General features: G+C 39.7%; 1 protein-coding gene across 7 annotated transcripts in view; it reads right to left on the minus strand.

Moving 5' to 3' along the window:
* The window catches only part of clip1b (CAP-GLY domain containing linker protein 1b), a 48,027-nt gene that overhangs the window by 15,761 nt on the left and 18,844 nt on the right, over window positions 1–13,422 (minus strand). For all 7 annotated transcript variants that reach the window (XR_013963477.1, XR_013963478.1, XM_080756502.1 and 4 more), the window contains 8 exons: window positions 13,078–13,135; window positions 12,220–12,317; window positions 11,350–11,403; window positions 5,115–5,221; window positions 2,705–2,750; window positions 1,560–1,603; window positions 690–774; window positions 144–309 (listed from right to left, as the gene is read on the minus strand). Coding sequence is in view for 5 of the 7 variants with exons in the window: in XM_080756502.1 (XP_080612628.1) it covers window positions 144–309; window positions 690–774; window positions 1,560–1,603; window positions 2,705–2,750; window positions 5,115–5,221; window positions 11,350–11,403; window positions 12,220–12,317; window positions 13,078–13,135 (658 nt within the window). In the remaining 2 variants the exon portion in view is untranslated. The remainder of the gene's footprint in view (window positions 1–143; window positions 310–689; window positions 775–1,559; window positions 1,604–2,704; window positions 2,751–5,114; window positions 5,222–11,349; window positions 11,404–12,219; window positions 12,318–13,077; window positions 13,136–13,422) is intronic.

The raw sequence follows: 13,422 nt of genomic DNA on the forward strand, positions 1-13,422 counted from the left end.
AACGAAATGATTCAAACACTGAAATGAACGTGAAGGCCCAGTGGCCGATGGTGTCTATCTATCCCATCGGGATGGTGTATCTTCCTAAATTAACCATCTTTGGCGAGACTAAGGGCAGGTGTGATGCGGGACGGCATGCTCACCTGAGGACGGAACTCCACTGTCTCCTCCGTCCGAGGCCTGCCTACCCAGAAGCCTTTGCTCCAGGCCTTGGACGCGGCTCTGCAACTGGGCCTTGTCTCGCTCCAGGGTCTCCACGGCCGTCTGCCGGGTCTTGGCCATGGCGTTCTCGCCCCGCAGCACTGCGATCTGCACCAAACCGTCGAATCATCAAAACCTAGCCTGTTTGACTTATTGCTGCTCCCGAGAGATCGCATGACTCAAGTAACCGCATTAAACTTGGCTATTTTAGCTCTTTTGGGCAAATTTCCAAAGATATACTTTTCTCAAATGTTTCATTTTTATTTTATTTTTAAGTAGAAAAACATTGCTGATGTACAAGCACACAAAGCGTAGCATTGCGAAGCTTTGGTAGCTTGTAGATCGTCTATTTTTGCTATTTATAATTCAATTTACAGTAAAAAGAAATTACAGTAAGATGGTTAATTCCTACAATGCACAATGCAAGCATTTAGTACAACTGCGTGTGTGCGTGCGTACGTGCATGTGTGCGTGCGTGTAGTGTGTACCTCATTCCTGAGAGTTTCCAGTTCCTGGTCCTTCTCTGATATTAAGGCTCCAGTGGATCCTGTTTTCTGGTTAGAAATGGTCTCCCTGTAAACATTAGTTAGACATAATCACATACATACTGTAAGAAGTGTGTGGTGTGAGTGTGTGTGTGTTTGTGTGTGTACTGTATGTGAGGGAGAGACACTGACATCGACTCAGAGAGAGAGAGAGAGAGAGAGAGAGAGAGATAGATAGCAAAACCATTTGAAAGCATTCTGTAAAGCAGTGGTTGTCAAAGTGGGGTCCGGGGGCCACCCAGGGGTCCTTGAAGGGGAACAGCTAAATTAGTTAATGTAGCATCACCATCAGTTAGCCCTTAGTTATTATATATAAACTAGAGGGCGGACTGCCCCACCTCCAGCTATTCATTTCTTGATCAAATTTTCTTTCTTGATTTGGGCACCACAATTGGTGCCCAATATTCGTTAGTGCTAACCCCTGTGAACGCGCCTGAATCGATTCATGAACCAGCACTCCGTGTTAAACCCCATGCTGCGCGCTCTTTTTCTCGCGCATATATTTAGCCCACCTGCAGTTCCAGCTTTGGGTGGCTTCACAGTTCCCCAGACGTTCTGGAGGCCTGATTTAGTCAAGTTAAGCCTTATTATTTTATACTTTGACTATATGATAAATAGCAAATCGTTATCAAGCTATTTTGGAAAGAAATACTGAACAAATGTGAATTTTCTCTTCTGGAGGTCCCTGGAAACAGATGTTTTGAGATGGGGGTCGTCGACACTGAGAACCTCTGCTGTAGCCTAAAGCCCTGATGCATACAACACCAGAACAGGCAAAATTTGGTTCAGGTTTGGCCGGCTACAGATTCTTACCTGTCTATCATGTCTAGCTGTTGACTCCTGCGTTCTCCGTGGTTCTAAGACACACAAACAAACACAGAGGCAGTTACAACCGTGTGTGTCACACTCAAGTTCAGTCAAAGCACCAAGCCTGCAGTATTCCTTATAGTAAACGTTAATTTACATTTCCATAGTTGTTTCTATCATGCCGATTGGTTATGATAAAACACATTGTCACTTATGATTTCATTACATTATATAGCAGAATGTGAACAGCAACAGTTGTTTGTGAGACATCAAGGTCTCCACATCTGATGATGTCACATGATGTCACGAGACCTGGGCACCATATGGTGCCCGACAGACACTGGTGCCCGACACACTGACAGGAAATGCGCAATTCTATAGTTAACTGCAACCTTCATTTGCAATAATAATAATACATTAATTTGTAACACTTTATATTTGAAACAAATCTCAAAGAGCTACATGGCATAAAAAGCAAAAAAAACAATGAAATGAACAAAAGTTTCAAGTTTAAATTAAAAACACATAAAAGTACATCTAGGCAAATACTGATGAAATAAAGGGTTTATAGTCGCCTTTTCAAAAGCGTTAACAGACTGTGGTGTTGTCAGATGGTCCAATTAATGCAAATCAAGTAAATTAGCAATAACATAAGAGAACGAGTGCCAACACGGTTAAATGATCTGTGTCAATGTATCCATTTATAACACTGAGAGTACAAATGTAACCAAATAGACCCGTGGTTTCAGAGTTAAATAAACACAGAGAGAATGTTTCCGTGTAATGCCTTGTATCACAATTTCATGAATACTATGTTAAGTTGTGGATTATCTGAAAACAACATTCATGCAATTCTACCTGACGTGTCAGTGACTCAGTGTCACTGTGTCAAAACGGTGAGGTGTTTAAATGCTTTATACTGCAATATAAATCTGTACGTGAGTGACAGCTGCACACAGTGGTATAACATTAAGCTGAAGCTCAACATTGAGTGACATTTTATTTTATCATAACCAATCTGCCTGATGGAAACAACAAGGAAAACATGAAAACATTAAATAATTGATTCTGGGCCAACAAACCAAGATCTATAAGAGCTCAAGGAGGATTTTAAGCCAAATGTAATATTTGTGTGCAAAACTATTCTGTACCTCGTTGAGGTGCTGAAACTTCTCGGAAGCCAGTTTTAGCTCCTCACTGGGAAAAGAGAAGAGAATAAAAGGAATAGTGACATTTAACATATGTTCAATGTTCATGATGAAATGTTCACATTGTGATAAATCAATCCTACATGATCAATAAGTCGTCTACGGCAGGCCAACCGGCTCCTGTCCGTCCGTGTGTCTGTGAATACTAATCTCCGGAGTAAAACTTTGCAAGCACAGTCCCGGTAGGCCAAAGATCAAATGGGCTTTGTGGCTGTGCTATAACAGGCTGCTTCACGTTTTGGCCTATATCTCTTGAACCTTTAGGCCAAAGAAATGCCCATTGCCGGGTCAAAAATGTAAACAGGGTGGTCAAAGGTGGTGTATGCCATTTCTCCATTATACTGAAAACTATACTGTACTGTTCCTTACTTGAAAACAAGAGCATAGCAGAAAAATGTTTGAAGAAGATGACTGTGAAAACACAGTGATTTGGGACGTTAAGCGTCCTGGATTACAAACATTGGTAAATGGATTAAAAATAAATGAACGAGATGGATAATCCCATATCTGACGAGGATGGAAGCACTGAGAGCGAACAGCACAGCAGTGTTTACAGCTGTTCTCTCAGATGTAGAAAGCCACACTCAGCACATGGTGTGCGCACTCACACACACACACACACACACGCGCGCGCACACACACACACGCACGCACGCACGCAGTGAGGTCACAATGAGAGGAGTGGCAGTGTCGGAGCCAGGCGGTTCTATGAAAAGCTGAGGCGTTACATAAGCTTCCCTCCCGGGAGGAGGCTGAGGAAAGAGACTCAGAGCCTCAGAAGACAAGAGGAACACATTGTCAAACAGAAGGAAGAAAAGTAGAACCAAGCTGTGTCTCTGCAGCCCTGTTAGCCTCTTTCAACCTGGCAGTGGAGGAAAAAGTACTCACATTGTTTACTTAAGAAAAAGTATCAATACTGCAATGTGGAAATTGCAGTATTACAAGTAAAGGTACAGGAGTTCAAAATGTACTTGAGTAAAAGTTATTATTGGTATCAAAATGTACTTAAAGTAGAAAGTACTCCAACATCCTGGAATGAACTCCAAAATTATTTAAAACTGAGCTCCCTGCCATCAGTTCAAAGGAATGCTTCAAAACAAAACTTGATTGCTCCCGTTTCAATTTTTGTTTGTACAGTTTGTTTGTTTGTTTGTTTGACTGGTTTCCCTGCATAGTTCCTTTGTAATTTACCCTGATTTATAATGTATTATGTTTTGGATGTATTATTAATTGTACTTGTACTATATTAACCTCGGCTACATTGAAAATGAGGGCTTGCACTCAATTCTACTTCCGAGTATACTAAATCATTGCTGTTAGATGTTCAACAGTTACTTGATTGATTGAATGAAAATTGTATTAACAGTTTGTAGAACATTTCAAAGAAAGTACAGGTCAATACAAAAACCACTGAGGATAAAACCAGAAAAAGCAGACTTGATTACAAATACATCAGGGTCATCGATAGATTGGCTATTTTTGGTACTTTGGTGTGACACTGTAGTATGACGAAGTAGGGCATTCATTTAAGTAAAATCATAAAAAGTAAAACTGTTCTGCCTGTGTAACACCAGCTTTCATGATGGCACAGTCAGGACGAGCTTTGGCTCGAAACGTGGTCAAATAAATGACCCTGGAGCACAATGTGTGTGTGTGTGTGTGTGTGTGTGTGTTTTCTTCCACCATAATAACGCACCTGGTTAGTTTGTGCCAGCCATCTGACAGATCAAACATTTTAATGAGCAAGACGTAGCTCGCCAAGAATGACAATGTTATGGCAACCAGTGAGCTAATAAGCAATGAATGTTTATTGCTTTCTTGAAAGAATAATAAAAATGTTAATAATAACACATAATCATAGGTATTTGTTTGGTTCTCTATTAAACATATATAAAATGCATTTACTGTCCCTAGACTAGACTTAATGTATGAATGAAATACAGTATTGGTGAGATAAACGGGCGCATAAAGGCACTCGCCCACTGATCCAATTAGCTTGGATGGGTTAAAAACAGGACACATTTTCAAACATAATTCGATATTGTGCTGATCAGAACAACTATTGACAAACTATTAGTGACTGACTGACTGACTGACTGACTGACTATTCTTATACCAGTGTTCGTGCAAAGTTTTGGTGTGGTTTGGAGCAATGGTAGCACCTTGCAAGTCCACCCCCCTCAAGGCAAACATAGGAATAACTTTATAAACAATTGAACTTGAGTTTTCATATAATTAAAAACATAAAAGATTATTTGGCTAATATCCCTCACATTATGTTTCACTAACTCAAAACTCAAAAACAAGAACAATATGAGTCATTATAACTTAAATATTGTTCTTTGTAACTTACATTTCCTTGCAGAGAATTCCAACGCGCTGGTTTTCTGAACGGCTGCGTTCCTCAGAGAGACTGAGCTCCTCCTGATGTTTAGAGTTCTGTTGCTTCAGAACATCAAGCTGCAGATGTCACAGATGAAAAAGAGAGATCACAAAATGTTACATGTTACATCTCTGGCCCTTTTTCCACCAAAAGAACTTTGGTTCAAGAACTGGTTCCGTTCTAGATTCTTGGAACCTTGGTGCTTTCATGGCATCCATTTTTTGGTTCCAGTTCCGAACTTTTAAGATACTGAACAGAGGGTACAGTATGTGCGTGACATCCTCATCATACCCGGAAGTTATGCAGGAACGCCTACTTACTGGCCTTGAAAAAACAGCATCAGAAGTTTGGGAAAAAAGACTGAGATTATTTGGAAACGTACATAAGAGGGATAGTGAGTACATCGGTAGAAGGATGCTGAGGTTGGAAGTGCCAGGCTCCTGCTAGAGGAAGACCAAAGAGGAGATTTACTGAAAGATGTACTGAAAGAGGACATTAAGTTAGTTGGTGTGAGAGAAGAGGAGGACATAGAGACTGGGTGAGATGGAGGCAGATGATTTGCGGTGGCGAACCCCTGAAGGGAAAAGCAGAAAGGAAAAGAATACTGTAGGTTACAATCTATTTGTTTAGCAAATTACCACCATAATATGCTGTTACAAAACTTCTCATTTGTAATAATAATAATGATTTTGTCCTTTAATCACCTCCGCACAAATTGTCAATAATATCATGCCGCCATCTTACTGCCAACCCGCGATTCAGTCAAATGTCCCTTACTGCCGGCCGTAGAAAAGGCATAATTTATTTTGAAAAATCCACCCCATAATCGGCCATAACTAATCTGGCGATCATCACTTTAAAAGTAATCAAAAGCGTTATTATATATTTCTTGCTTTGTTTTTTGTTATTTTTCCCTGAACAGTGTGTGTGTGTGTGTGTGTGTGTGTGTGTGTGTGTGTGTGTGTGTGTGTGTGTGTGTACGCTCACATAATGTTTTCATTTTATTATTATCCTATCTGTGTGTGATCTCCTACAAGCATTTATAGCATTTATCTACTGTTTTTACTTTTTATTTACTGAGTTGGCAACACATATTGAAATGTTCGATTGTTTGTCTTTTTGCTTTCTGTATGTCCTTGTATGTCATTTCTGTTCATGAAAAATGAATAAAATTTAAGTTGAAAAAAAGAAAAGCGTTATTATAACCGCGAGGCAGCGCCAATTATTTATGAGCTCTTAAGCACTGAAACCTAGCGTCACATTTCTGTGGGGAACACTTGAAAAACACGTTGTTTCAGCATAAGAATAACAACAACAATAACATAAGAATCCTGTCAACTGTGGTTTTAACCATTTAAACCTCAGACAGCGTCTGAATTCTGGGGGAAACTCGCAGTACAAGTACAGTACAAGCTCACATTTTAATGTAGAGCAAAAACTGAAGAGAGAGCCCTGAAGAACTCCGGGTCAACCATATAGGGTTTAATTAACAGTTTTCCAAACAGCTTCTGTTTGGCAAAGCAGACAAAGAAAATTGAGACATCAAGATGTATTCAATATACTGTACCTCTCCATTTATAAATAATAACGTGGTGAATAATGCAAGCATCAGAGTCTTCACGTGTCTGTTCCAACTGCCGACTGTTTCATAGACACATGAAGATCTATGATCTCACCAGCTCTAACGTAGAGCCAACAAGGGACAATCATTAATTTAAGACTAAGAATAAATTATAGATTCCAAATCATCGCCTTCTTTGTAGATGGAATGGGGTTAAAATAATAATAATCCACATGTACCACAATCCAACATATACTGTAGGTCACATGCCTTTATTTTTGCATTGTACATTAACAGTTATGCTCTGTCTGGAGAAGTCCTTCTCCGTGTTCAGTTGTATTGTCAGCAGTGGTGGAAAAACTATTCCCATTTTGTAGTTTATCAATTGTACAGTATCAATACTGCAATTAAAAATTAGTAAAAGTACAGAAGTATTGGTATCAAATTGTACTTAAAGTACCAAAAGTAGAAAGTACTCTTCATGCAGAATGTCCCATTTCAAATTATTTAGAAAATAGCAGATGTACAAGATCACAATGTGTCGCATTGCGAGCTTGTAGATCGGCTATTTTCAAATTGTTGAAGTGTTTAATGTATATTTTGTAATCATAATCAAAGTAACTAGTAACTAAAGTTTTCAAATAAATGTAGTGGAGTGGAGGTAAGTACAATATTTGCCTCTGAGATGTAGTGGAGTAGAAGAAGTAAAAGTATTGGAAATTGGAAATACTCACGTACAAGTACCTCAACATTGTACTTAAGTACAGTACTTAAGCAAATGTACTTAGTTACTTTCCACCACTGATTGTCAGACTGGTCTGGGTAAATCTCCAACTAACAATATGTTTCGCTCATGCAAACCTCGTTAACATTACATTCCATGGTCAGCAACAATAAAGCTTTGTATTGCTAGTTGGGTCCTTAACGTGTCATTTTAATAAACTGACACAGCATCCAATGTGTGGATAGGACAGACGTCTATGTCACATGAACATACTAAACATGTTCCTAACAATGTATCATGCACAGAGAAAGAGAAAGAGTGAGAGACATCAAGTTGAACTAAATACATAATATTAAATTAATTCATAATTAAACTAGACATGCAGTTTGCAATAGGTTACAACATTAACGTACTAAACATGCACAATGACTGATCTTTCTGCTGTTTTTGGTCAAGGTTAGTACTGTAGGTTACCGTCTAGCTGCTAGACTCTAGCACCTCAGCCAAAAGTAGTCTACTCTCTACTGAATGCAGCCTCACACAAATTAGACTGGGAAAGTCATTACATGCTCTCAAAATAGCCCAATCTACAAGCTCACAAAGCGTTGCAACATGACATGTTGCGAGCTTGTAGATCATCTATATGTATGACGTGCAATTGAATTCAATTGAATTCATCTTATGAGAGTTACAAGCACACATATACGTACTATATAAAGTGGCATGGTGCACGCACTGCATTCCAGAAACTTACATACATGTCTGTCATAAAGCTCTTTTAATTTTATCATAATTAAATGGGTTTAGAGTTGCCACAGTAGTATTACATAAAGGTCTAATAGCAATTATTTGAGATAATCGCAACTATTTTGTCATAATCGTGTCCATGTTGAAAAATGGACACGATAATAAAGCAGAAATAGCAGATCTACACGTTTAAAACGTGTCACTTAACATATAAAATGTATAAACATTGCAGTAATTTCATCATAACATTTCAGTTATTTGTCATATCTGCCCTGTGCATTTTTTCATTACGAAGCCTAAAAGGCAAACATAATTTCTATATTACAAAAACATGTCATTTCTATACTGTTCCAATTTAAAAAACACAATTAAATCGTGATTATTTGTGTGACATTTAATTGTCAACTTAAATGTGCAATCGGGACAGCCCTGAATGGGGTTCCCGATAAGCTGAAGACAGTAGAAACAACATTGAATTGTACCTGGTACTGAGGTGAGAATCCCTGACGTCCATCCTATCCTACGGACTCTGCTCCCCAACCTCAACAAACTGTTCTGTTTTTGTTTTTTTTCATCAATCACTGCACCAAAAAACAAGTGTGTTGTAACCACTGTTCCTCCATCTATAACAACACACACGCAAAGTGACTAACGCAAGCCTGGCATCAATAAACCATCAGCCCTCATCATCCCCAGTCATGCACGGAGAGAGAGAGAGAGAGATGGAGGGAGAGAGAGGGAGCATGTTTGCCTTTGAGCGCTCTCTCCCCCATTGCATTAAAGAGGCAACGCTCTTTGATTATGTAAGTCCCCCACCCCCAATAAGCTCCTCCTACACTCCCCCCCCCCCCCTGCAGCTGTGTGTGAGACATATGCACACACCCGCATGGCACGTGCGCCACAAACAAACGTGCGCCGTCCTTCATTCACTATCGCTCACCACCATATACGCAAATTGATCCTGCCATCTCTATCCCAAACAAACACCAGATTTAACCACTTAAATTTTAACAACAGCAGATCTACAAGCTCAGCCTGCATGTATTCGAAACATTTGATGATTTTCGCCTATAATGGCGTGCCCCAAAAAGAGGGAGGCCAGTTTGAAAGTGGTCACATCATCATCTCCGTCTGCACTACCACATTGACAGCGTTTATGTGGACCAGAATATTCCATATAATATTCAGAATAACAGCTCAATCAGAATAAATTATCTGAATATTCCACTAATATTCAGAATGACAGCTCAATCAGAATATAAATGCCACATCAGTTGGAAGAGAATAGTCCAATCAGGTCCGATTGGAAGGAATTCTCTCATTTTGGTTGAGAGGGGTGGTTTAAATATCCAGATCAACATGTAAACACTTATTCCAATCATTTATCTCTCTGGTTGGAAAAATTACAGGAATAATCAAAATAATTAAAGTCGACTTTGTCAAAAAGTTATATTCAAATTAAATACTTTGAGTTTTGTAAATGAGGAACACCTTTCTTCAGTGTCCATATCTCCGATCAGAATGAATAAATAACTCACATGTTTATTGTGTGGTATTTATAATAAATAGAAAATACCACAAAATAGCCCAGGAGAGTTTCATGTCCACAGTCAATAAAGCAATGTTCTGCCCAGCCAGGCATCCACCATCTCTCTCTCTCTCTCTCTCTCTCTCTCTCTCTCTCTCTCTCTCTCTCTCTCCCCCCCCCCCCCCCCCCCCTCTCTCTCTCTCTCTCGCACGCAGGCAGGCATGCACACATGCACGCACACACGCACACACGCCACTCTCCAGTTCACTTGTCATGTACATGATTACATCACAGCCTACGGCTAAATGCCTACAGACAGACATAAGAGAGCATCACTGCACAAGTGCACATACAGCATGTGCCACTACAACATGTCCCTGCTGTCGAGTGGAAAACCTTGTATGTCCAAACCGTTACTAACCACTACTATTAATTATTAGTTAGTTAGTTGAATTGCATATTGTCCACTAATATAGCTCCAGCCATATTCAGAGGAACTTCTCTTTTATTGCTGGCTGTACGTTAATGTTTTGAATACAAATCAAAACAACCGTCATCATGACAGGAGTGCTCTGTGCAAATAAATAATGAAATGGAATGGAATAATGAAAAAGTTATACAGAACGCATGTATTAACAAACATCCTGAAATGCATAATGCGTGTCCCTCACAGTTTACACTGCGTGTGCACAACTGCACATGTATGTGTGCGCGTGCGTGCGTGCATGTGTGCGTGTGTGTGTGTGTGTGTGTGTGTGTGTGTGTGTGTGTGCGTGCGTGCGTGCGTGCGTGTGTGTGTGTGTGTGTGTGTGTGTGTGTGTGTGTGTGTGTGCGTGCGTGTGTGTGTGTGCGTGCGTGTGTGTGTGTGTGTGTGTGTGTGTGTGTGTGCAGTGTGTGTGCAGTGTACACAGACAGTATATATACCGTAGTTAGTGTTGTCTGTATGTATGTATGTAAGCCAGCGGAGCCTGGAAAGCAGACTTTAAACCGATGATGATGATGATGTCTGTAGTGCATGTATGTCTCTAATCTCCCATTTGCATGGCTGTCATGAGACTGACCATCTGGATCCCACACAGCCACCGGGAGGGGGCGGGCGGTTCTGAGTGGATTTGGAGGGCAGAGAGATTCAAATATATAGATGACATTCCGTAGATTCACACTACAGAAATGGCGCATTGGAGCATCTTATGATTAATCAAGTGATTGTGTTCCCGGCTTGGACTCCTCATGCATTGAAGGAAGCATGAGGTCAGTCCGTTGCTCTCCCCAGGTTGACTGGGGGAGTGTAGCGCCCAGGATTACATTGGACAATTGACACTGGTTGAAAAAAGGGTTACAAAAATCCTGGGATGAAAAAAAGAAAAAAGAGTAAAGGTGAAACATAAGAAATGAAAGCGGGAGGAAGAAGAAGAGGATGAGAAAGGACACCAGCCCCTGCAGCCATTCACGCCAGACTGACTCAGTGTGACAAAAGAAATCTAAGTCATACTCAGCCTGCGTGATTAAATGAAATGCATAGTAACCTGGGAGGTTATCCTTATGCATAGGCATACAAATGTGCATTGGTACAGAAATGCAACCATGCATGACAAAGTATTATTCATAAAGTATTATTCAGATCCACATTAATGCTCTTCCTCACCTGACTCTCCAGCGTGTGCTGGTCGTTGGTCAGTCTCTGCGACGTCTCAGTGGCCTAAGGAAACCATGGACAGACACATCTCAAAGTTAACATTACACATTCACAACTCTTTGGATTCCTGAAGACTCTTAAGACCAATCTCCACCAAATGTTTCATTCAACAGTTACATTTTCACAGAACAACAATGAAGAAATGAAGAGTGTGTACTGTGTATATAACCTATATAACATAAGTGTTATGCAGTTGGAAAATATAATTAAGGAGTATTACATGAGAACAGGCCAAACAAGTATTCAATCAATCAATCAATCAATCAATCAATCATATCCTCACAAAACGCCTCTAAATTGTGTTCCTTACTGTATGTTGTTCTTCATAATATCCACTAGACTAGATGGCAATAGCAAGGATTAAAGCTCTGATATTCAGCATCTGGTAACAGGGTGATGCTATTCTGAATTGTTTTGAAATTCTGGGTCTGATCCTGGAACTGTATGACAAACTACTGGATTTAAAAATCTGATCTCCGATCAGACAGAGGTGAAACGTTCAGAACGGGGTGGTGTTCTAAATCATTGTTGTCAGGCAGAAACTTCGTATCTCAGTATATACATTTACAGTATTAATTACAGTATTTACAGTATTACAGTATTTACTTTTACATTTGTGGGCCCTACCTGTCGCGAAAGTAGTGAAAATATCTGATATACAAGCTCATGTAATGTTGTGAGCTTGTAGAAAAAACCTCACTGTAGTCACTATAAAACCTACTTGTTTTAACTGGTCTTGGATCTCTCTCTCTCCTTCTCCCCGGCTCTCTGCACTCTGGGTTTGGTTGTCTATACAGTAATAAATAGAGTAAAACCTACTTGTTTCAACTGGTCTTGAAGCTCTCCCTCTCTGCTCTGGCTCTCTGCGGTCTGGGTTTGGTTGTCCTTAATCGCCTGCTCCATCCTCTTCTCCAGCTCTGAGAGAACATAACATAACATAATGGGATGAATCCATAAATGAATAACTTCATATTGCACTCAGTGGCATAAAAGAACATATTTTTTTAACTCAGGACCCAAAAGATAAATTAGACGTTTGCCCGGGACCCAAACTAGTAAAAAAGAAAAGCAGATCTAAAAGCTCGAAACGTGTCGCTTCGTGCCACATTGTGAGCTTGTAGATCGGCTATTTTAAACATTTGTTTTCTGATTTATGGAAATTCTTTGATTTATCTTTATTTGTTTTTAATTCATTAATTGTAATTCCCATTTTTGGGGAATGTTATTTTTTAATGTTGTGAAATAATAATAATAATAATAATAATAATAATAATGAAAAACAAAATGTAGGAAACAAAAAATAAAGGGACCCATGAGACTCCCCCCCCCCCCCAGTCTTTGGGGATTCTAAATCCACTGTTTCCCAAACACTGTGTCGAGACCCATGTATGGGTCGCACACAAATTCTTCATGGGTCGTGACTCGTGAGTAAATAGTTTAGTTTCCTTCATTATATATATATATATATATATATATATATATTAGGCTTAAACAAAAACAAAATCACAACTTCAAGTAATAAATAAAATGAAAAATCTAATAACTTCCATGAATAAATAAATAAAGTAGAAAATAGCAGATCCACAAACTTGTAGATCTGCTCAGTCATTTCACTAGCTTGGGTCCACTAGTTTGAGCTAAAAGGTTTGGGAACCCACGGCTCCAATAATCAATTACCTGCCGTGACCTTTGCTGATCTTCGGTTTTCCTCCTCAGCCGTGTCAACCTTCTGTCTCTGAAACCATGAAACAGCTGCGTGAACACCAGGCAGCTACAGTACACACTTCCTATTACATAGTGAGTAACCTGCTGTCTCCTTCTCTTAGTCGGGAAGCATCAACTACTGTGTACATCTGCACTGACGTACATACGCACATCCACAGAAAATAAACGCATCTCTAAACTGGGTCAGTGTAAAGAAGCCAAGACTAGACATGTTCATTTAATGAAAATGGGAATTGTCAAGCAGGTCTAAATGATCCAACTTTTAAGCACATAAACCCTATTTTATTAGCCTGGAAT

Source organism: Protomyctophum bolini (genome assembly GCF_963924005.1).
Source record: "Protomyctophum bolini genome assembly, chromosome: 22".
In the NCBI taxonomy this organism is placed as follows: domain Eukaryota; kingdom Metazoa; phylum Chordata; class Actinopteri; order Myctophiformes; family Myctophidae; genus Protomyctophum; species Protomyctophum bolini.